Source organism: Cyphomyrmex costatus, unplaced genomic scaffold (genome assembly GCF_001594065.2).
Source record: "Cyphomyrmex costatus isolate MS0001 unplaced genomic scaffold, Ccosl1.0 scaffold70, whole genome shotgun sequence".
Taxonomy (NCBI): Eukaryota; Metazoa; Arthropoda; class Insecta; order Hymenoptera; family Formicidae; genus Cyphomyrmex; species Cyphomyrmex costatus.
In genome coordinates, this window is record NW_017280267.1 from 1,589,154 (window position 1) to 1,611,073 (window position 21,920).

General features: G+C 32.0%; 1 protein-coding gene across 1 annotated transcript in view; it reads left to right on the forward strand.

Moving 5' to 3' along the window:
• rho-5 (rhomboid-5) overlaps positions 1–21,064 on the forward strand; it is a 91,142-nt gene extending 70,078 nt beyond the window's left edge. Inside the window, exons 8-18 of the mRNA XM_018548048.1 lie at positions 1,372–1,558; positions 4,070–4,159; positions 12,215–12,537; positions 13,311–13,397; positions 13,864–14,058; positions 14,366–14,549; positions 15,203–15,439; positions 17,044–17,234; positions 17,407–17,706; positions 18,039–18,192; positions 20,476–21,064. Of these exons, the coding sequence (XP_018403550.1) occupies positions 1,372–1,558; positions 4,070–4,159; positions 12,215–12,537; positions 13,311–13,397; positions 13,864–14,058; positions 14,366–14,549; positions 15,203–15,439; positions 17,044–17,234; positions 17,407–17,706; positions 18,039–18,192; positions 20,476–20,907 (2,380 nt within the window). The 3' untranslated portion in view covers positions 20,908–21,064. The remainder of the gene's footprint in view (positions 1–1,371; positions 1,559–4,069; positions 4,160–12,214; positions 12,538–13,310; positions 13,398–13,863; positions 14,059–14,365; positions 14,550–15,202; positions 15,440–17,043; positions 17,235–17,406; positions 17,707–18,038; positions 18,193–20,475) is intronic.
• The last annotated feature ends 856 nt before the right edge of the window (positions 21,065–21,920 follow it).

The following is a 21,920-nucleotide window of genomic DNA, read 5'->3' on the forward strand; positions in this document are numbered from 1 at the left end:
ATGGTATGTTGCGATATAAAAATTGTGATCATGAGAATGATTCACACAGTGCAAAGTATGTTTTTAAAAAAATTTAAAATATCGAGTATTACATTGAGAAACTCATTTGACCGAACCCAACAAAATTTTTTGGTTGATCGATTTTGTTGATTAAATTTATAATATGTTTGTGTTAACAAAAAATTATGATGTAAAGGTCATTGCATGTAAAAGTTTTAGTTATAATCGTAAAATGATAAGAAGAGAGCGATAAATTGATTGGCTATGAGCCAAGCGATAAGTCACGTGACTGTCTTCCCGTTGGGTGGTCATAAGGACAAAGCATTAATCTTTCGAGATGAAAACTTGTGATTATGACCAATATTCATAATCTGTTCTTATTTTGAAACTCTCTCAAGTAATGTCTTAAGATGCTAATACGGTCTTCTGCGATTAATAACATCTTAAGTTCTGGAAATAAGAATTGACTATGAAAACTGATCTATGATCACGCGACTTTGAGGATATGACGCGACGTTTCGCTCGCGTTGCTTCTCCGCAGAGAACGTGGCAATGCTTGACGCCGATGCAATATAGTTAATCAATTTATCGCATTTTACAATTTTGCGATTACGACTAGGATTTTTAAGTTCAATGGTCTTAAGAAACAAATAAAATATTGCCATAACAAAATTTTTTATATGGGGTTGTTTTAGTCCAGTCAAATTAATATTTTATCTCGCAAAAAATGAGAGATTTATGGGACCATCGATACAGTATCGTTACAGCCTACGTCACATTCGTCGACAGTTTGTTTGCGCACAAAATTATTGCCTACAGCTTGGTTATAAACAATACATGTTCTATTGCATAATATATAACTAAGCATAAATATATAACTAAGAGGAAAGGAGACATTTTTATACACACAACATTATTGTCTATAGCCTATAGATTGATTGCCTATAAGCATTTATTTGTGCATAAAAAAAAATTCAGAAACGATATTACATTTACTTCATTATAGATTTTACGAGTTCATTAACGTTTCTGTAATCAATAAATAAATAAAGGTTACTTTAATCGTGATTACTATCATATGTGTTATTTATACATATGTGAGTAATATACTTCTTGTTTCCGAGAACGCTCCGTTATTTAAATAAGTATAACATTCATTTTTATAACAATAATATTTTAATTTAAAATTACGTTTTATAGCAAATAAATAAATTACGAAAGAAAACGTATTGAGCTTCTTGTTTTTTTCTTGTTTTTATTCATATATGAACAACGTGGTAGTCAATATAATCGATAGAAGCAACTTGCATTTAAAGTAATGTATAGATACGTGAATTTGATAGGTATACAATATCTTTACAAAATTTGCAGCTATATTAAACGCGAGACAGCGCAGTTCTTCGGGGTCGATGAGGAATCGGAAGCCGCGGAGAAGCAGAGATGGCTGGATCGACGACGACGTATGGCGTCGCGGAAGTACGGCGCTCTGGTACCGGAACACAGACCGCCGGATCCGGACATCACTCGGGACGTACCGGACACTACCGAGACACCGGAAGTAAGTGCATTGTGCCACGAGAATATACATTCTATCGTGATCATAACAGTATGAGCGATCGTAATCGATAATAACTGGGAGTTTGACTGCATCAAAAAGCTAAGCCATATTGGTAGGTTTTGAAAACTAAATCGGACCTATTTGCAGTTTTTGTTCTTTATAAGGCGTAAATAAAGTCCGATTATAAAGCTAATGATGCCGTTCGAAAGATCATTTAATTTCCTTCATTTTTGCTTCAGACCATTTTGACGTATCTCTTACTTGTATCGAACTATAATGGAAAATGTAAAAATGCATTTTGCGGTCCGATTTGGAACCATATTTTTATAAACTTTTAGATAGAATTTTAAAATATTTTAATTAATTTTTGTTAGTATTGAGTAAAAACGAGCAATTTAAGACTCAAAGATAAAAATACAGTTTATATTATTAGAACTAAAATCAATAAAAAATTCCATCAATCTGAATCTGATGACACATGATATTTTATTGATTTAGTATCCCTTAGACCAGATCTGGTCGGTCGATCACCAATAATAAAAGTAATAAAAAATTTAGATTGGGTTGTTCCACCTTTTGATATACTTCAGAGCTTCGGTTCACTGTCTTATTCTGTTACTCTTTCTTATGCACTTATTTTTTTACTCTTTTGTTTGTCCAGTAGTTCATCATATAGTTTTTGGAAAGTAGAACAACCGGCCCTTAATAATTTAACAAGGAAATAAACATACCGATGAAACCCGTTCAGATGACTTTAACTTTGACATATCAAGATTATCACTTTGAGTGACTCTAACAGATTTTTGTCGTCTCATTATTCATTAAAAAATTATTATCAGAAAAGTTTAAAAAATAATGTCTTATTTTTGCTACATTATTAAAAACTATCCTATATCTTTCCTTACGTACGTAATGGCTTTCTATGCGAAGCGAGAAATCCTAATTCTGTCCCTGTTTAGAAGTGTCCGACTTTCTACGCGAAACAAAATTCACCCGCATGAAAAGTCGTTACGCTTCTAGGCAGGAAAATGTAGGGTAAATCTCGTTTCGCATGGAAAGTCGTGCGCCTCTAGGCAGGAGAGAAGATGAGGGGTGGACCTTGTTTCGCGAAAGTCATAAAATATATTTTAAAAAAGAAAATTTTTGTTTTAAATATTATATATATATGAGAAAGAGAGAGAGATATATAATTTTTTGGTTAATAGAAAGAGACAAACTTTTTTGTTAATAAGTTTATAACGAATAACGATGGTTAAAACCTGTTGAAGGTCACTCAGGATTATGGGTATGTTAAGTTAGCACCCCAACTATACTCGTAGTACTCAGGAGTTCTGATTAGAATTCCCATTTCCTTTTGACGAGACGAAGAGTTCCCTATAGTTAATAACAAGAGTTCCGCTCAATAAACATTTTTTTTACATTTTTTAAAATGGGGTGCTAACTTTTTAACGAAATTCAAGGTCGCATAGTTCTGATCAGCTTAACAGAACTATTTTGTGAATACCTAGAGTTCTTGATACATAAAAAACATTTTTAAAATATAATAAAGTTTAAAAAAGATAGTGGAAATCTTTGAAAATTTTTTGGGAGTACCGAGTAGTTCTGAGTAGCGTTTCTTATAGTACTCGACGAGTTCTATCGAAAACTGTAAGGTGGAAAAGCGATTGGACCAACGGTTTCCGAGATATACTCACTCTAAAAATTGTTGATCTTCCGATAAATGTCACTGTATCTTGCAAACCGTTGGTCCAATCGCTTTTTCACCTTACAGTTTTCGATAGAACTCGTTGAGTACTATAAGAAACGCTACTCAGAACTACTCGGTACTCTCAAAAAAATTTTCAAAGATTTCCACTATTTTTTTTAAACTTTATTATATTTCAAAAATGTTTTTTATGTATCAAGAAGTCTAGGTATTCACAAAATAGTTCTATTAAGCTGATCAGAATTATGCGACCTTGAATTTCGTTAAAAAGTCAGCACCCCATTTTTAAGAAATTATTAAAAAATTATTATTAAGCGCATATGTCATTAAAAATCATAGAGAACTCTTCGTATCGTCAAAAAGAAGCAGAAATTATTATCAGAACTATTGTATCTAAAAATTAATTTTTCAAAAATTTTTAATTTTTTTTTAATATTCGAAAATTTTTTTTACATATCAGGAACTCTAGGCAATCGCAAATTGAATCTATTAAGCCGCTCAGAACTATTCCACCTCGAAATTCGATAAAAAATTAGCACCCCATTTTTAAAAAATGTTTATTGAGCGGAACTCTTGTTATTAACTATAGGGAACTCTTCGTCTCGTCAAAAGGAAGTGGGAACTCTAATCAGAACTCCTGAGTACTATAGTTGGGGTGCTAACTTAACATACCCCAGGATTATGACCTTGACAACGTACGTCAAAATCAAGATTATTGAGGCAGACTCCATCCATTGGCATATTTAACAAGGAAATTAGAGATTTCAGAAAATTACGATAAAAAATACATTTCTGAATATTCATAGGGTGTTACTCTCAGACGATGGCAGCAACCAGTACGGAGGAAAGATTCTGTAGCGAGGATGACGCTGTCAGGTCTTCATTACATCGTCGAGGTGAGTTATTGTTTCATTTTTACCTTTTTAGTCTTAGCTGTGACAAAATCTGCTTTAATAATTGTTTACTTTTATGAAATATTATATATTCCTATTTTGTTAAATTATTTAATACAACGTTTTGTGAAATTGATATTTGTCCAATTAATTGTTGTACCAATTAAGAAATACAAAAATCTGTCAATTAATTTTTAAATTTGTTAAACATTATTACAATAAACTTTTAATTAAGTATTGCTTAATTGTAAAAGTTAACACATAGTGTATTTAGAACCTGAAATATTAAAATTCGATTAATTCGGCCAGCCTGTCCTTTTGTGCAATTTTATCTTTGTGCAAATTTATTTTATAGTGTCAAGATTGCTAATCTCGACAAAAAGATACGAAATAAACTTATGATAAACATACATTGTAATTTTTTAATACACAACAATAATAATAATAGTAATAATAATAATAATATATTATATAAGTAGGTAATAATAATATACATAAGTCCATGGATGAATTTATTAGGTTCACAGGTCGAGTGCAGTCGCGCGACAAAATTAACCGGCTGGGTGTAAATCGCTTTCGTTGAATTACATTACATTAACCCTAAAGTTTAGATTAGCCAAAGTAGTGTAATATTCCAGTCATAAAAGTGGAGCGATCCGCACGCCTGTCGCCCCATTATGTAACTTCGCTTTTAGTTTACGCTAGAAGGGCTTACCTATTTCTACTCGTGCCTACTTTGTGCTCCTTCGAAACTAAAACAAAATTTCACCTTCAAATTATCCAGGTGTTTCACCACTCGTGATTATTTTACAAATATTACGCTGTGCTATAATCGCTTATGGAAGAAAGTAGTTAAACATACCTGTAAATTTAATATATTTAAATTAAATTTATAAATACAGGACTCTTAGTATTCAAAATATAATAAATATAGGTAAAAGGCTAATAAGAGTCAAACATTTAAAATTAAAAATTGAATCAACGCTAATATATTGACATAAAACTATATAAAAAAATTAACACAAGAAATTAAACATTAATAAAATTATGCAATGCGTTGGATAATACATAATAAATCAGACATGTTTCAGCCTCGGGTTTTGGCCCTCCTCAGATATATAATATTTAAAACACAGCATAACATTATAACTAATTAGGAACGGTTTTTGTTTATATATTACGACATTTATCCTAAAACATATCCAAACGTTCGTAAAATTAATTGTTAAATAAAAATATTTTATAATTGTTAAACGAAATAGATAAATACTTTATTGCGATACAAACATAAAATGATAACAATAAATCGAATCGTGTTCTCATACCGAAATTCGGCCAACACTTGTACATATAATGCTCTGCCAATTATCTCGAAATGTGTTTGAATTTCTACTTTTTCGGTCTTTCGATTAGCCAATCGAAATAGCCATTTGAATTCATCCAGCAGCGGTTGCACACGCGCACATTGCACGATGTATTTCTCTCTATAGACTATGCGCGGACAGTTGGTCGGCCATGTTTCAAAACTTACCACTTAACTTGAACTAGGCGAAGAACGACTGGAGCATGTATCGCCACAGGAAAGTGTGTGCCTTCCTTTCGTATACATGATGACCCATTAAAATACTTCATGCGCGACCCAAAAAGCGTTGGCGTTGTCGCGGTCGAAGTCAGTTCTAAGTCAAGCGAAAAATTCACGGTCGCCCATAATCATTTTTATATATTAAGACACGCCGTCTTAGACGTTTTAAAAACGCTTTTATCGCGAATTATTTTGACCCTTCGGCATCGATGAAAATATCCATTTCGCAATCATTATTTGATGAGCAATTTGTGCGCAATGATTGAAATCATTTATGTCATTAGTAATTAACGACTAATAATATCTAATACTTAATTTAAATTTAAACTTATTAGAAAAGGTTACACTTTCATTATTATGTATAATAATATATATTACATAATTATTTAAAAAGTGTTAAATTAACTATTATCCCTATATATATGATATATGGTTATTAGAATATAATTTTACATGAACCATATTATCTTACTTATTTGTATTTATGTGTGTGTCAAAGTAATTATAAACCGCATATACCTGTATTAAAATTAATAAACCAATAAAAATGTTGTTAATGCTTTCAATATTTGCAGTTACAGTTACTCTAAAATATACTAAATAGAATTTTCAGAAACGTGTGACTAAAACTTTATGCAATTACTGTTTCTAAAATTTTTTATTCTCGTTTAGTCAGAAATATGGTAACTGCATAAAGCTTTTAGTCATACGTTTCTAAAAATTTCCACAAAAATTCTAACAGTGCAATGTGTTAAATATGTTTTTCGTTGTTACTTTGCATTACATTGCACACTGAACGTTTTAAACGAGCGGAACGATTGAATGATTTCCGCCGATAATTCCGTATTGTCCGGCATTCGATTTTCTGCGATACCATGAAATTATTACGTGAGTACTGAACACAAAGCGGCGAAAGTGAGGTCCGAAAAACGATACGAATTAATTTTGCCACGATCCGTTCCGCGCGATCAAATCACAATTCCGCGATTCTCGCAATTGTGCTCCAGTAATAACGAAATTTATTAAGCGGAAACAGTCTGCGCGTTGCTTAAACTGTTTTGTAAGCTTCCTTTTTTAATAACGATCATAATATTGAATCTAGAGCAAAAGCTTTACAAAACATATTTCTATCATATGCACATAACATATATTTCGAAATAGATTAGTACACGATTTTTCACATTGGCGTGTATTTTTTAATAATTATTCCATTTATCACTAATTTTTTATTATAAAAATAATTATAATATTTAGAAATAAAATATTTATCAACTCAACACTGATTGAAATAAATATTTTGATTAAATCAACGAAACATACCAATAAAATTGACACTTTGATTATTATAACTAGAAATTCTGTTTGATCTTGCCAATCCTTGTTAGTTTGCAAAAAATTTTCTCAGTAAACGTTAAAGAATAATTAATATAACATTAGTAATTAATATATTATTTTATTAATTTTACGTTACTAATATTATTAATATACATATATTTCTAATATATATTAGTAATGTAACAGTAATAACATAAATAATAATTAATGTTTGCGTGCAATGCGAGCGTGTGCTTCTATCGTATTTCTTGCTTATGTTAGTCTTGTTATACTCCGTCTTAATATAATATATTCTATTACAAACGTCTGCATTATAATCGTAGATAGAAAAGTTCGTAACGTAAAAAGCTGCTCACTTTATGTGCCAACAACCGAGTGAAAATAACGACCTTTAAAATAGTTAAAACTCGTCCAAAAATGCTGCAATATTGCGCTCTGATTAAAATAACACCGATGCTGCTTAATAATGGAATTTATTAGATTTCTGCTAATAAATTACACCGCTGTCTCCTTATTACTCTACGCTCCCCCACGCTCGGACGATGTAAATTTTAATAAAAAACTCACGCGTGCACCGCGCCGTCATTAATTACGTCCCTTCAGTGGGATGCATAAAAGGCGAGTAAAGCGAGTTACGAGGGTAATCTACTCCCTTCGTTACGCCGCCCTAAGATTTAAAATACTTCGTTACGTGCGTCGGACGCGACGCCGACATCTCTCTCTCTCTCTCTCTCTCTCTCTCTCTCTCTCACACCATCTTTTTTTTTAATTTCGCGAAAATAGTGAATTGTGCGCATTGTCGCATTCGTGCGAGAGGTAAATAAGCAAATCCTACCTCCGACGACATAACGAGATGCAAAATGATTTACCTTATCCTTGATTCTGAAGGTTTAGTTATTTAATTTGTGCAGATATTTTTTTTACATTTACAAAAGAAGTTCGACAACTTAGAAAATTTCTAAAAATCTGAAACTTTGCAGAAGTAAAGTATTCCTAAACTTTTTTAATTATACAGTGATTCTCTATTTCGGCTGAGAAACGGTTTCAAGGATGAAAACACTTCTTCAAAGAATATTTGACTTTTCATATTTCTATTAATAGAAAGATCTGAAAAATTCTGAACGAAGTTTTGAAAATACAATATTAAATGACAAATCTACCATTTTTCGTGGTATAACGTAAAAAGAAATACAAAAAGATTTAGTAACGTTCTTCTACTAGTCTTTTAAGAGGATTCTAAAGACGATTAGTCATATTGGAAATAGCACTTAACGCTCGAACTGATAACAACTTGTTGTCATGAAGAATTTAACGAAAATCGTGTAAGTTCTTAACTCATTGTACTGTAATTTAATTTGTATATTTTGTAATTTACACCAATTGTTCAATTAATGTACCAGGCAATATATATGATAATTCCGTTAAAGAGATTGTAGACTACTAGAATTGTACAGACATTGATAAGGATCCGAAATGAGATCGAAATATGTATTTGTAATTGGAATTGTTATCTAATTTTGAATAAACCAAGTTACACACAAACGACCAGTGACTGGCTCTATAAGGTATTATTTATCGATTATATGACACATCTTTATAGAGTTTTATTAATTATATTAATTTAAATAGCACTACACACTGACGATTCATGTCGTTAACACACCAATATTTCACTCGCGCATGCCACATATACATATAAATTTTTATATAACAATTACGTTTTAATTAGATAACTAAGTTCAGTTTTAAGTACTCTATGCTGTTTCTCATGCAAACTATTAGCCTGCGGAATACTATTTAGATAGGATTACTTTATTAAATACAGATTGCACAGCTTTTTTATAAATCAAATATTGTCACGACGTGCAACGACGTGACAACTTTAGAACGCCATATTGGACAAAAATGATAAAAAGAACTCAATTTAGAAATTTTTTATCGTATTCAGTGTAGACTTCATCTCACATACACGTATAGTGGTGAAATGTTAAAAAAAATATTTGTTTTGTCGTAGAGAATTTTGAACTTTTATACTTAATATTTTTCAGTTACTCTTTACACAGTTTCTTATGTGAGGTATTAATAAGAATACAGAAAATCAAACTTTTAATGGGGTGTTTCGATCTCTAATGTTTATCGTCAAAACAAATTATTATAATTACTTCCATATGTATATTTTATTTCTGTAAAGTTTGAATTTTTAGAAATTTTTGGGTTTCTTAATTGTCAGTGGTATTTTTGAAAAGATTTCGATTACATATGAAAAATATACAAGTACCAATGTTTTTTCTGTAAATTTCAACATCTCTGTGGACCTGATAGAAACATCAGCTTGGATATTCTAACTGCGTGTATTTCGAAGTAGTAACTGCGTGGTCGCGTCTATCGACGTAGTCGTTAATGCCGGATTATGCAGATCTGAGTTTAATTATATGCTCGCAAAATGATGGATTTTCCAGTGAATGCTCATTACACGTTTGCTATCATCGCTGATCGATATCATTGGTGAACCAATAATGTAATCTAATAATATTATCGGTACGAATTAATCAGGTCTCGAATTATTGTCGATCATTACCGTTAAATCAAATCTTTTAAAAGGTAATTTTCTCATCTTCTTTTCAACAGCTTTCAATAAAAACTTTACAATCTTGTTGTTCCATTCGGGTAATATTTAATTTAACTTTGATAAATAAAATGTTTTTAATTCTACATAATTGACTCTATATTAAGTATATTATTTCACTTTTGAAAATTAATAGAAATAAATGTGTAAATAAAATTTCGATTTAATTGTTAAAATCTAGTGGATATTAGATATTCTTTATGTATATAACGAATAAACAAGTAAGTATCATCAAATTAGGATATTAATGAGGAGCCAACGATGTCATCACGTTGAATAATAACATTGAATTTATCTTCAGTCTAACGTCAATATAAATATCTTATATCTTTACTTGTTAAAAATAATTTGATATATTTAACATGGGCAAAGAATGTAAATGCGAGATATGTGTTTTTTTATTATAATGGCGGATCCATTAAAGTGGAAAAATTCCGAAAGCGAGACTATGCCTTTGTGAAATCCAACGGAATTTAATTTCGTGCATGCACGGCTTGCGGGAATTAACATTCGTCCTGTTTATTGCTTCGTATCGAGCTTTTCCGATCGGATTTTATACTGTCGCGGTATGGTTCTCGGTCATTAATCGTTACTCTCGCAATTGAACGCCGTATTTTGAAAAACGTGCCAGGCCGTTTTCCAAAATTGAAAGCCTTTCATCTTTTGTTATCGCTTCGATATTGATTTAAAAAATTTCTTACAGAAAGATTTCAAGAGGAGATTGGCTTAAAATTTATGGAAGAATGGAAAAAAAATGGTTTTACTGAAGCATCTAAAAATTTATCTAGATATATATCTAAAAATAATTATGTTGGACCATTTAAATAATTATATTCAACGCCCAAATTGGTTGCGAGAATGTCAAAACTTTTGCATCATCATCATGCTTGAGCGTGCTACTTAATTATTTTGATGGTCCAACATAATTGTTTTCAAATTTTTATTTAACCTAATTTTTGTAATAATAATTATAAATATACACCGAGAAATGTTTAACACGAATAAGCAAAGAAGATCGTATTCGGTCAAAATGGATATAATCTTTGTGTCCAATTATTCATTACTATACTGAAATTAAATCAATAAAGTTTTTAGTAATACATAATGTTTACGTGTTCCAACAAAGCTATTCTTTCTATTTGATAAAATTTATATTAGCTTATTTTGCGGAAGTTTATATTTTATCGTATATACGCGTGGATTCGCTGTACAAAGACGTCGTCATCTCGTTAGTCGAAAGACACATCTAATGGTCAAAGAAACAATAATATATCGGCGAAAGTTGCCAACTTAAATTGCCGTTTAATATCGCTTTTAGTTTTACAAAGTTTCGGGATGACGGGAAGTGCATGGTCAGACACGAGTGCGACTGGTTTGCACTTACTATTGACTGGTAGCAGCGAGTAGTAGGTGTCAGCGAATGGACGATCGGTTGAACGGCGCGTGAGTGCTTTCGACAGCTCTGACAGTTTATTAGTGGTATCGAGACTGTAACTGGGATGTAGCGCAGTTAGCGATTGCCACGAAACTTCGAACGTCGATTTCGAACGGTTTGCTTCAACGTTACCGTAAGACAGCTCGCGTGCCTCGACCATCCTGTTGAATCTATCAACATTTAAGAAATCGAGCTATCAAAAATTATTTAATTTCTCCGGTAGACGCCTGAGATTTATCTCGATAAAAAATAAACTTTCTTTTTTAATGAAATTTATTTTTGATTGATAAATCTCAGACTTCAAGATAAAAAAGATTTTGGCCGATAAAAGATTTCCTACTTAATTAGATTTATTCTCATCGGTTTAATTTAGAATTATAAATATTGCTTTCAAAATTTTTCAAAAAGGTTCATTCTAAGTATTGATTAATTTTCTTATATATTAATAATTATATAGATGTCTGAAAAAATATGTTATTCATTTGAAACTTTTCTTTTATTTGCTTTTGGTTTTATTCCGTTATGTCTAATCATTTGTGAGATATATCTAACTATTTTAATTTTTTCTATTTAATCTTGTAGCATTTTAACGTTCAGGAATTTGAAAAACTACAGCTTTTTTACTCACTATATATATAAACTTTAGATATAGCTATTTCTCTAAATGATTTTTAGGTGGAATTTCGCCATATTTATTCCACTTTAATATTTCACTTTAATCCTTAATTTTTTTCCAATTCGTTGCTGTTGCTCATATTTTGTCTTTAAAAACTGTTTAGCCTCCATGTAAAAAATTAACAGCATTAATTAACAGCAGTCTAATTAAAAATAATCTTATTAATTTTTAATAATTGTATTAATGAAATAAATACCATTCTATTAAGACAAGAGCATGGCATATTTGTTAATACAGCAGTCTTCAACATCATTATCCCCTGCATTCGTGAGAATTTCTTTTGGATCATATTGTTACCGTTAACAGAAGTGCGAGGAAATTGGTATTTTTGGCGAATGTATTCAGATAATTTTCAACAGTACGAATATCGCGACTCTGTTTAATTGAAGCACGTATGTTCCCAGTCGTTGAGAAGGCAGCGTCCTCGCGAGCGCTCGCAATCACGTCCGGAATCACGCAGCTTCCCGCCGAGCACGATTGCGTATCTGTCGAGGACAGATCCCGAGGACAGGCCAGACAGCGGCCAGGACGAAGACGAGTCCTTCTTCGAGAGGCCCCCGCCGCCACCGCCGCCCCTTCCGCTTCCGCCGTTATCTCAACAATCGCAGACGCAAATCGATCAAGCTTCCAGCGGACTGGTCAAAGATGAAGAGGTCGGCGTGAAAATAATGAATATTCTCGACTCTACGCAGGATCGCGAGGGGATTAGTACCGAAGAGTTAGTTGGGTAGGTTTTACGAGATTAAGGAATTCTTCAAATGTTGCAATATGTGTTAGATATTTAAAAACGTCACAATTTTTAAGAATCAATAATGACGGGCCAATTCTATCTACGTCTCATTCGTGATACACAGACATACACATCTATATTTTACCATATTTTGCCTTGTAAAAAAGTACCCTAAAAAATACAATACTTTTTATAAAAAGAGAAATATGTCAAGTACATGAAAATGGTATCGAATATCACGTTCTTCTTTTCAAAAACAGATATGAAATAAATGCAATTAGCCAAGTACAATATTTCATCACTCAAGATACACAAGATAGACTAAAGGTAATTAAAATGGTCAACTGAATTATTGTAAAGAAAAACCCGAGTCGCATTAAAACGCAATGTTCTAGAATCAATATATGTTTTCATAGTACGGAAAATTATATTTATCTCAATTGCACTATTGTAGAACAAATATCAGAACGAATTCTTATTTTGTTCTTTTTTTTTTTTAAATTCTCTCTGTACGCACCCTGCGGGCGATTTTCCTGATGACATATAAATACTAAGAATATCGCAATTACGATTTTCTTATAATAATATATATTTTGTAATTTAAATAACTGTAATTTAAACAGAAATTTGTTCTCAATAGATGTTCTCGTTATGTTTTCTGTCAACATTTAAAAATTCTGTAAACTTTTGGAAATTTTTTAGGAAGAAATTATAGCTGTCAGATTTTTTAATTTTTGAACAGCAAAACATTAAATGCTTTCTTTACGTAGGTTTGCACAGCAAAAGAGTGACAGGACGACGGTCGATGGACAAGTCAGGCGACCCCGTTCGATCACGAGGGACCACTATATTTCGAGGTGAGAGAGAGAGAGAGAGAGAGAGAGAGAGAAAGTGTTCTTTTCCTTCTTTTTACCTCTTAATATCTTTTTACTCTTTAATATCATATCTTCTAATGACTAATTTAACAAATCGAAAATAACGTTTCTCTAAGTATCATGGAGATAAAATTGCAATTACATATAAATTAAATAAAAAGCAAGATCCTATTATGTACAAGTATCGAAAATATACTGAATTTATGTGTGATTAAAGTGTTGTAAAATCGCAAACATTTCTAGTAGCATAAGTTTCCAATTTCTAAGTGTTTGTTTGCCTTTGAATTCTCACAATCCAAGAGCTACTGATATTTGGACATTGGAAAAAGGTACACGCGATTTGGATGATCGCAAAACGTATTTTGTACTTAAACAAAAGCAATTTGTAAAGTAGATTTGTCGTTGACCGATAAACGCGCAAACATGTACAACAAGAAAGAGATTACAGAAAAACAAGTTGGAGCAGGTCGAAGTACGACGCGCCTCCGGCGGAAAGTACAAGGGTGCCGCAAGAGGAGGGGGTGACTCTTCGTAACCGAGAGATAGCTGGGGCCACAAGGATCTCCCGTAGCACGATCGATCGTGTCTTCGACAACAGTAATCGACGACGATACGGGATGGGTATTGTCGGTCGCTTCTTTGGGTACATTTATATTTTATCCCTTATTGCGAAGTGTGAAATAAATTAAACTCCAGTGAGAAATACACTGTTTCAATTGAAGACTAATTAATTGACCGTGTAAGACTATAAACGTTCCACGAAAAAGTGAAATCTAAGTAGTTTTCAATTATAGCGTAAATAATGTAATAAAATTTATTAATGGAATAAATATTACATATTACGGATATCGTTATTGTAGAGAAAACGTTTTGTCCATTGACAGAATCGAAACATATTAAAAGTTTGATAAAAAGTTATTAAAACTTTATCATTTTTTCTATTATTCCAGGCGATCTTTTCGAAAAAGCGTTGCGCACAAACCAAACATAAAGAAACAGTTAGACAATTTCGAGGATCATCGACCGTATTTCACGTACTGGATCACTACTGTGCAAGTATTGATTCTGATAATATCGCTGGCGTGTTACGGATTTGGTCCTGTCGGGATGGATCTCGACCATCGATCGGGATTGGTGAGCAGATGAAACGATTCCTATTTACTAACTACAATTATTTGCGATTGTTATTCACTTCTTAAAAACTTTGTTTGAAGTTTTATTATGTTTGTTGAAAAACTAATCTTGCTAAGAATAAATTTAAACGTTTTATGTGCACAATAGAAGATAAAACTTTCTTTTCATCTACACTGAATCAAGATAAATTATGTCTACTTCATTCTTATAGAATATAAGAAGTGAATAATATGACACTTTAAATTACAACTACAATAATACTTTCAATTTTTATTTATGATAAAATTTTGTTTTTTATATATTCTCTAATTTTTTAGAAAAAAAATTTTTTTTTTTAAATATTAAGGTATATATTAAAATCTCATTTTATAATTTCTAAAAAATATATAAAATCTAAACGAACTTATGAAGCTATTTTTTTGCAGCTTTTTTTTCAGAAATCTTTATGTCTAAGATATAAAAAAAATGTTTTTAATGTTATGAGAATGTTTACACAAGGATATGTAGTTGCAGTTATTTGAAATATTTTAAGCTACATTTAAATGTTTAAGCATTGTTTTTTGTTTATTTAACAAGAAATGAGTGGATGATTTTAGATTCTTTCTGTGAGGATTGAACATATATGATTGAAAAAATAATTGGATTGTGTCCAGGTTCTTGTAACGAGTCTGTCGTTACAACAAGTCGACTATCAGGAACCCGCGAACTTCTGGCTGGGGCCTAGGGCAGCAGATCTCATTCATCTTGGTGCCAAGTTCGCACCGTGTATGCGTCGTGATATCAAGATCCTAAAAGAGATCGATGTATGGCGGGAAAGAGAACGGGATACTGCTTGTTGCATCAGAAATGACGATTCCGGCTGCGTTCAATCCAGCAAAGCAGATTGTTCTGTAAGTTTCCCGATTTTTTTTTTAGCACTTGTAACATCCCATTAAATCTTCAGGGCTATGTATATTCATGATAATAAAATTTTCTTCCATGCGCGCCCAACAGGTCCGAGGATTGAGATCCACTGCTATGGTAAACTACGTAATTTTTATTTTAATTCTTTAGCTTCAAAAAAACACTTGAGTGAAAAAAAGAAAAGGAAATACTTTTAATTTATTGCATTGTGAGCGTTGCAATTTTTCACTATTTGAATAAAAGAACCCTGTATAGGTATATCTTATAAAAATGCGTGCCTGATAAAATTAGCTGAAACTGAAGTAGCTGAAAATTTTGTTTGGACGTCGAGTATAACAATGTATTTCAATTCTAGTCAATTTAACCGGGAGACACATTTCCGTAAAATCGATGCAAAGTCTTTTTATTTTGTACAAATATAAACACAAACTTTGTGTGTTATATTTCGATGTTGTCTCAATTTGAAAGGAAATTTTTTTAAGTGTTTTATATGTTTTATATATATAAAGCACTTATATGTATAATTAATTTTGCAGAAAAAGGCAAGTAACAAAAATTGTTCATTTTTTTCTCATATATATAGTCCTAAAAATTAACAAAAAATTTTTTTAGTACCGCATTTTCTCATGTTGGTAAAAATAGTTGCTAATAATAAAATGCAGTACTAAAAAGTTGATAACAAATTCTGAAAAAATTCTTAGAGCACTATAAGAAAAAAATTTACAATTTTTGTCTCTTGTTCTTTTTCTGTAAAGTTGATAGTACTTGAATAAAAAATTATTGAAGAACAATTTGACAGTTTTTAGAAATTAATAAAATATTTCAAAAGGGTAGAGAACTTTTTGACTCAGTTTAATCCGCTTTATCAGAACGAAATATTTGTTGGTTAATTATCCTGTTTATATAAATATATATGTATATATACACTTTTCGCTATATAATTTATTTGGTTAATAAGTTGTGCACATTTTGTTATTAATTTACGCATGTTTTAATCTAAAAGATTGTTACACTCAAAGAAAAATAGAATAATGATTAGTAATAAAGGTGACAATTATACTAATTTTATATATAGAATTGACGTATACAGTTGTATAGATTATTTTATAATTGCAATAACTATAAAACAGTTTGTTCAGCTGTGTACGCGTGCTATAATTTTACATATAAAAACAATTACAATTATTAAACCGATTAGAATAAATCAATTAAGAGAAATGAAAACCTATTTTTAATTAGAACGAATTTCAAAGCCAGAAAATTTATGTGTCATTCCAACAGACTTGATTTATCAATTTAATCGTCATGTTTATGTTTAAATTTGTTAAAATGGAAGTCTGCCGTTAAGTTTACCGTGCCTTTCAGGCCGATGAGAGCCATTTTGATTTATCAAAAAAAATAGTGCATTCGAAAATAGATATATTTCTCTTGATTGATCTTTTTGATATAAAACTTGTGTAGCTGTCACTTTTATAACTCCTATTATTATTGTATTTTTGTTGAATGTATCCAATAATATTATAAAATCTTAGAAATTTTCTCCTTGCTAGCAATAAAATTAATTACAATTATATTATAATTAATCTCGCAGAACACAATATCGACCTGGAAGAAGTGGGGACCTGGAGACAGTGGGCCTGGCGGTCGAATCAGTGGATCAGTTTGTGGACTGGACCCTAAGTTTTGCGATGCCCCGGCAAGCATCGCACCTTACGAGTGGCCAGATGACATTACCAAGTGGCCAATTTGTCGGAAAACTAATCCCTTTAACCAACGCTTCAGGTAAGTTTTCTCCAAATTTATTTATTCGTGAATTCTCCAAAGTACAAATGATAAAATACTTCCACACGTAACAAAGTCATTTACGGAAATAGCTAAGCATGTGACAATAAAATTGTTATTCGCAATGATCAAAATGGTTGCAAAAAAGAAAAATATCGAAAAATTTTTTCAGTAAAAACGCAGGTCAACGGAGCAGCAACGCCAATTTTCCGATTGGTCGTTACAAGGATAAGATGGCGGAGCACATGGTGTGCGAAGTAATTGGCCACCCGTGTTGTATCGGGATTCACGGGATGTGTCGGATTACCACGAAGGAATATTGCGATTTTGTCCACGGTTACTTTCACGAGGAAGCGTCTCTGTGCTCCCAGGTGGAATGTTTGCACGATGTCTGCGGAATGATACCGTTTCTGCATCCAGAATGGCCAGACCAGTTCTACAGACTCTTTACCACCATTTTTCTTCATGCCGGGTAATAGTTGATGACAAATCATATTTTATAAAATTTATTTTGAACAAATAAAATGCATTAGTTTCATGCGTTTATTTAATTGTCAAATTTATGTATGATTGATCTCATATTAATTAATCCAGAAAGAAAATTTTTTAGAAGTTTATTTCATTAAATTCATCCAGTAAGTATAAAATCAATTTGCCATTAATTCAATTAAAGAGGAACTATTCATTTATTTCTATTAAAACGTAATAAAATGAAGCCGATTGATTAATCCAAATAAATTAATGTAAAAAGTAGAAACTCTCGATTTATGTTTTTATATGTCTCAATATAAATTGGTTTTTCAGAATCGTCCATTTGATAATTACGTTGCTGATCCAATATTTTCTGATGAGAGATTTGGAAAAACTGACAGGCTCGTTGCGCATCGCTTTGATCTACTTTATTGGTGCTCTTGCTGGGAATTTGGCCAGTGCAATATTTGTCCCTTACAGGGCAGAGGTGAGTACTTAAACTATCATAGATAGGGGGGTGATTTGGGACAGAACTTTTGTTAAATGATATCCATATATGAGTCATTAGAGAAAATTAAAAAATTATCTCATCTCTCTTTTACTTGATATATCTGAATATGTATATTATGGTATGAACACATTAAAAGGACCCTATAGTTGTGTTTTGTCGACTCAATGAGACTTACACACGTATGATTTACATATTATTAACATTAAGAATTTAGATCACAAGTTGTAATTGAAACAAAAAACTATTTCATAATCCTTTTTTTAGATGAACCAAAATTGAAATTGAAACCAAATACTATAATATAATTTATAATACCAAAATTATAATTAAATCGGTAAAGTTATTTTCGATTTACGATTTTTTTTACGGTACACATATTATTAATAATAGTTTAATAATAACGGACTTACTATTAATAAAGAACAACATTATTTATAAAAAAAACACAGTCAATAAGAAATTGCCTTTAACGGTCGAGCTGGATCTTAGGTGCTATTATAATTCCGTGTGAATTTATATATTACGTATGTAGTCTTTCAAACCGCGCGCGAAACAATTTTTCGGTCTTGAAACTCCACTCTGCGAAACTACTGCAATTTTGATGATCATAGCATCTTGAATCAATTTATAAAAGATTTATAAAAGAATTACCTTTATGAATATATATGCTAATAAGACTTTTGTTATCAAATAATGAGATTATTTTTTTTATTTTAATTATATTTTTTCATTCTCATCATCACAAACAATATAAAGTTTGTTCAAACTTTTAAGAAAATAAAGTTACATACATATATTATATATATATATATATACTAATTCATTAATCAAATAATATGTTCTCAATACGTGAAAAAAAGTCCTTATTATGAGATACCGAGTTCATCTTGGCTAAATGCTGGAAGTACGATTTTACTCCATCACTACATGAAGAATTTATATATATTGCCAAATATTTATTTATTGAATGATAAACAAAGCTTAAAGACTCATATCTCAATAAAATTTGAAACATCCAAATTCTAAAATCTTTTTACGACTACGGGCATAATCTAATAATGAATTTTTCACTAAATAGCTTTTAATCCAAGAGCAATAAATGCATAGTGGAATCAAGAGATAGCGTTTATTAGTTTGTTAGTAAAAACGCTGCTATCTCATAACAAGCCTGTCTCATAATAGAGGGCTTTTTTCTACACGTATATTGTATGTACATTTGTATAGATAGGGTGTCCTGAAATTCGAGAACAATATTATGACAGTGCAAACTTCCTGAAAATTAAGTAATAAAAGTGCAAGCCATGATGATTCATCATAAGCGTTGGTTAAAAAGTTATCTGTCCGTGCGATAGTGTGCATGCAGCGGCAATGTTTTGTTTAGTATCCGACGGTATTGCACGTAACAAAGAATAATTTTTCAATCAACTTATGATTATTTAAACTTCAATCAAACTTGAAATGTTTATACTCGAAAATTTACTTTATGGGTAAAAATGGCTTGCATTTCTATTGCTTAATTTTTTACAAAGTTTCATGCTGTCATTAGTATTGTCCTCGAATAGTTCTTTCGGGACAATCTGTATATATTATATATTATACATTATATTCAGATAGCCAAATGAATTCAAGATGCCGTCATATTACTGTCAGCCGTTGCAATAAATATCAACAAACTAGAGACAAGGTGCTTCCTCATTACGTGTGAAATGATATCCTTGAATTTTAAATCTGATAACAAGGCGACAGCATCTTGATGGCATATAAAACGTTAGACATCATACGTGCTATCAGTTTGCTAGGTCACCGGCACGATACTACGAGTTCATACGCGTGCCGTCATTTTGCTATTGACATGAGATGTTATTAATTCTCAACGTTCACTCTTGAAATTTCATGAACTGCAAATGATGTCTATTTGCTCTTATGTTGCTAACTTAGTTTACACGTAAGATTTCGATATCAGCAAACTGACGACAACTTCACAACAACTCGTGCAGTACATTAGTTCATCGAATATGCTAAATCACGCGCTTGGCTATCTGAGTATGTACAGGGTGTCCCAAATTTAAATGGCCAAATTTCGGTAGCGAGATGTGAGAAATGATAATGGAATCGACATCGAATTGATGTCGATTCAAAATCATCAAATCAACGTTAATTCGACGTCGATTCGATTGTCATTTCTTTCTGGGAATAATGCATATTTGTGGAAATTTATCATAATAACAGTGTCATTAATATTATTCATTTTATTTATAGGTTGGTCCAGCCGGCGCACATTTCGCTCTACTTGCCACGTTGGTAGTCGAAGTGCTGCATTGCTGGCCGATGCTAAAGCACCCGCGTCGCGCACTGTCTAAGCTAATCCTGATTCTGTTGGGACTGTTGACGCTGGGTATTCTGCCATGGATAGATAATTACGCGCATCTATTTGGCTTCATCTTTGGCTTTTTAGCGGCCTACGCACTGATGCCCTTTATCTCGTTTGGTCATTATGACCGTAGACGGAAGATCTTACTGATTTGGGTCTGCATGATTCTGATTGTGGGCCTGTTCGCCTTGTTACTCGCCCTCTTTTACAACGTACCGGTGTACGAGTGTGAGGTGTGCAAACTGTTCAATTGCGTGCCGTTCACCCGCGACTTTTGCGCATCCCAGAACATCAATTTCAAACGAGAGGAGCCAGTATGACATACGGAGCCGCGGTTCACAGTCGAGCGCGAATTTGTTCCGCTCGGCTCCCGACTTTACGCTCCTCATCGTACACATCACTACAATATTATGCCATTACCATTCGCCGCGCTCGTTCTCACGACGCTCTTCGTAGACTCCCAAAGACGCGACTGAAGCCACAAGATCGATCGGAGCTGAATAAAAAAAGACTTTTCCGTTAACTATAGTTTGAAATCTTCGAAATTGTTCAAAGTCTTAATTGTACGAAGCTGCAGAAGAAGGTTCTTTAAAAACAATCAGAAAAAAACATTTATCAAATCTTTAAGAAACATATAAAAAAAGATATGAAAAATTTTTTAATTCTTTGGAGAAATTAAACGGAGAATTCTGGAGGAAGCTATAAATGAATGTAATAAATTTGTTTTTGAGATTCTCTTGAAGAAATTGGAAGAAGGTCAATAAATATTTCCTTCATTCTGGCTAGAAGAAATATCAGAAAAAAGTTGTTTCTTCAGTTTTCGAAAAGATTATAAAAGAAAAATTAATAAATGTTTTCCTTTATTGTAGAAACAAAGAAATGAAAAGAAATACGAGAAATCTTGTTCTAAACAAACTAGAAAATATAGAGGAATAATTTATCTCTGATAAAACTGAAAGAAAAATGAAAATAAACATTTTGTTAACCTTCAATATTTAATGATCTCATCGAGCTTCGAGGATTTCATCGAGGAAATCATCAGATTTGCGTTATCGTAGTTGCAAGATTGTGGACCGCAAACTTTGAAGATAATCTTATTACTTGAAGACTCTCTCTGCGCTTCCATGATGCTATTCGAATCATCTGAAATTTCGCGAACTCAAGTTCTACCTTCAAAGCTCTAGAGTTTCCGAATTTTCCGAACTTTGAAAAAATTCTACGATCATTTTTTGATCGGCCTGCGTTATTAAGAGTAATATATCATGGTGCTCGGGGACATGGGGGTTTGATAGTGCCTGGATCGAGCGGGTGAAGGTGGTGAATCCCGACCGAC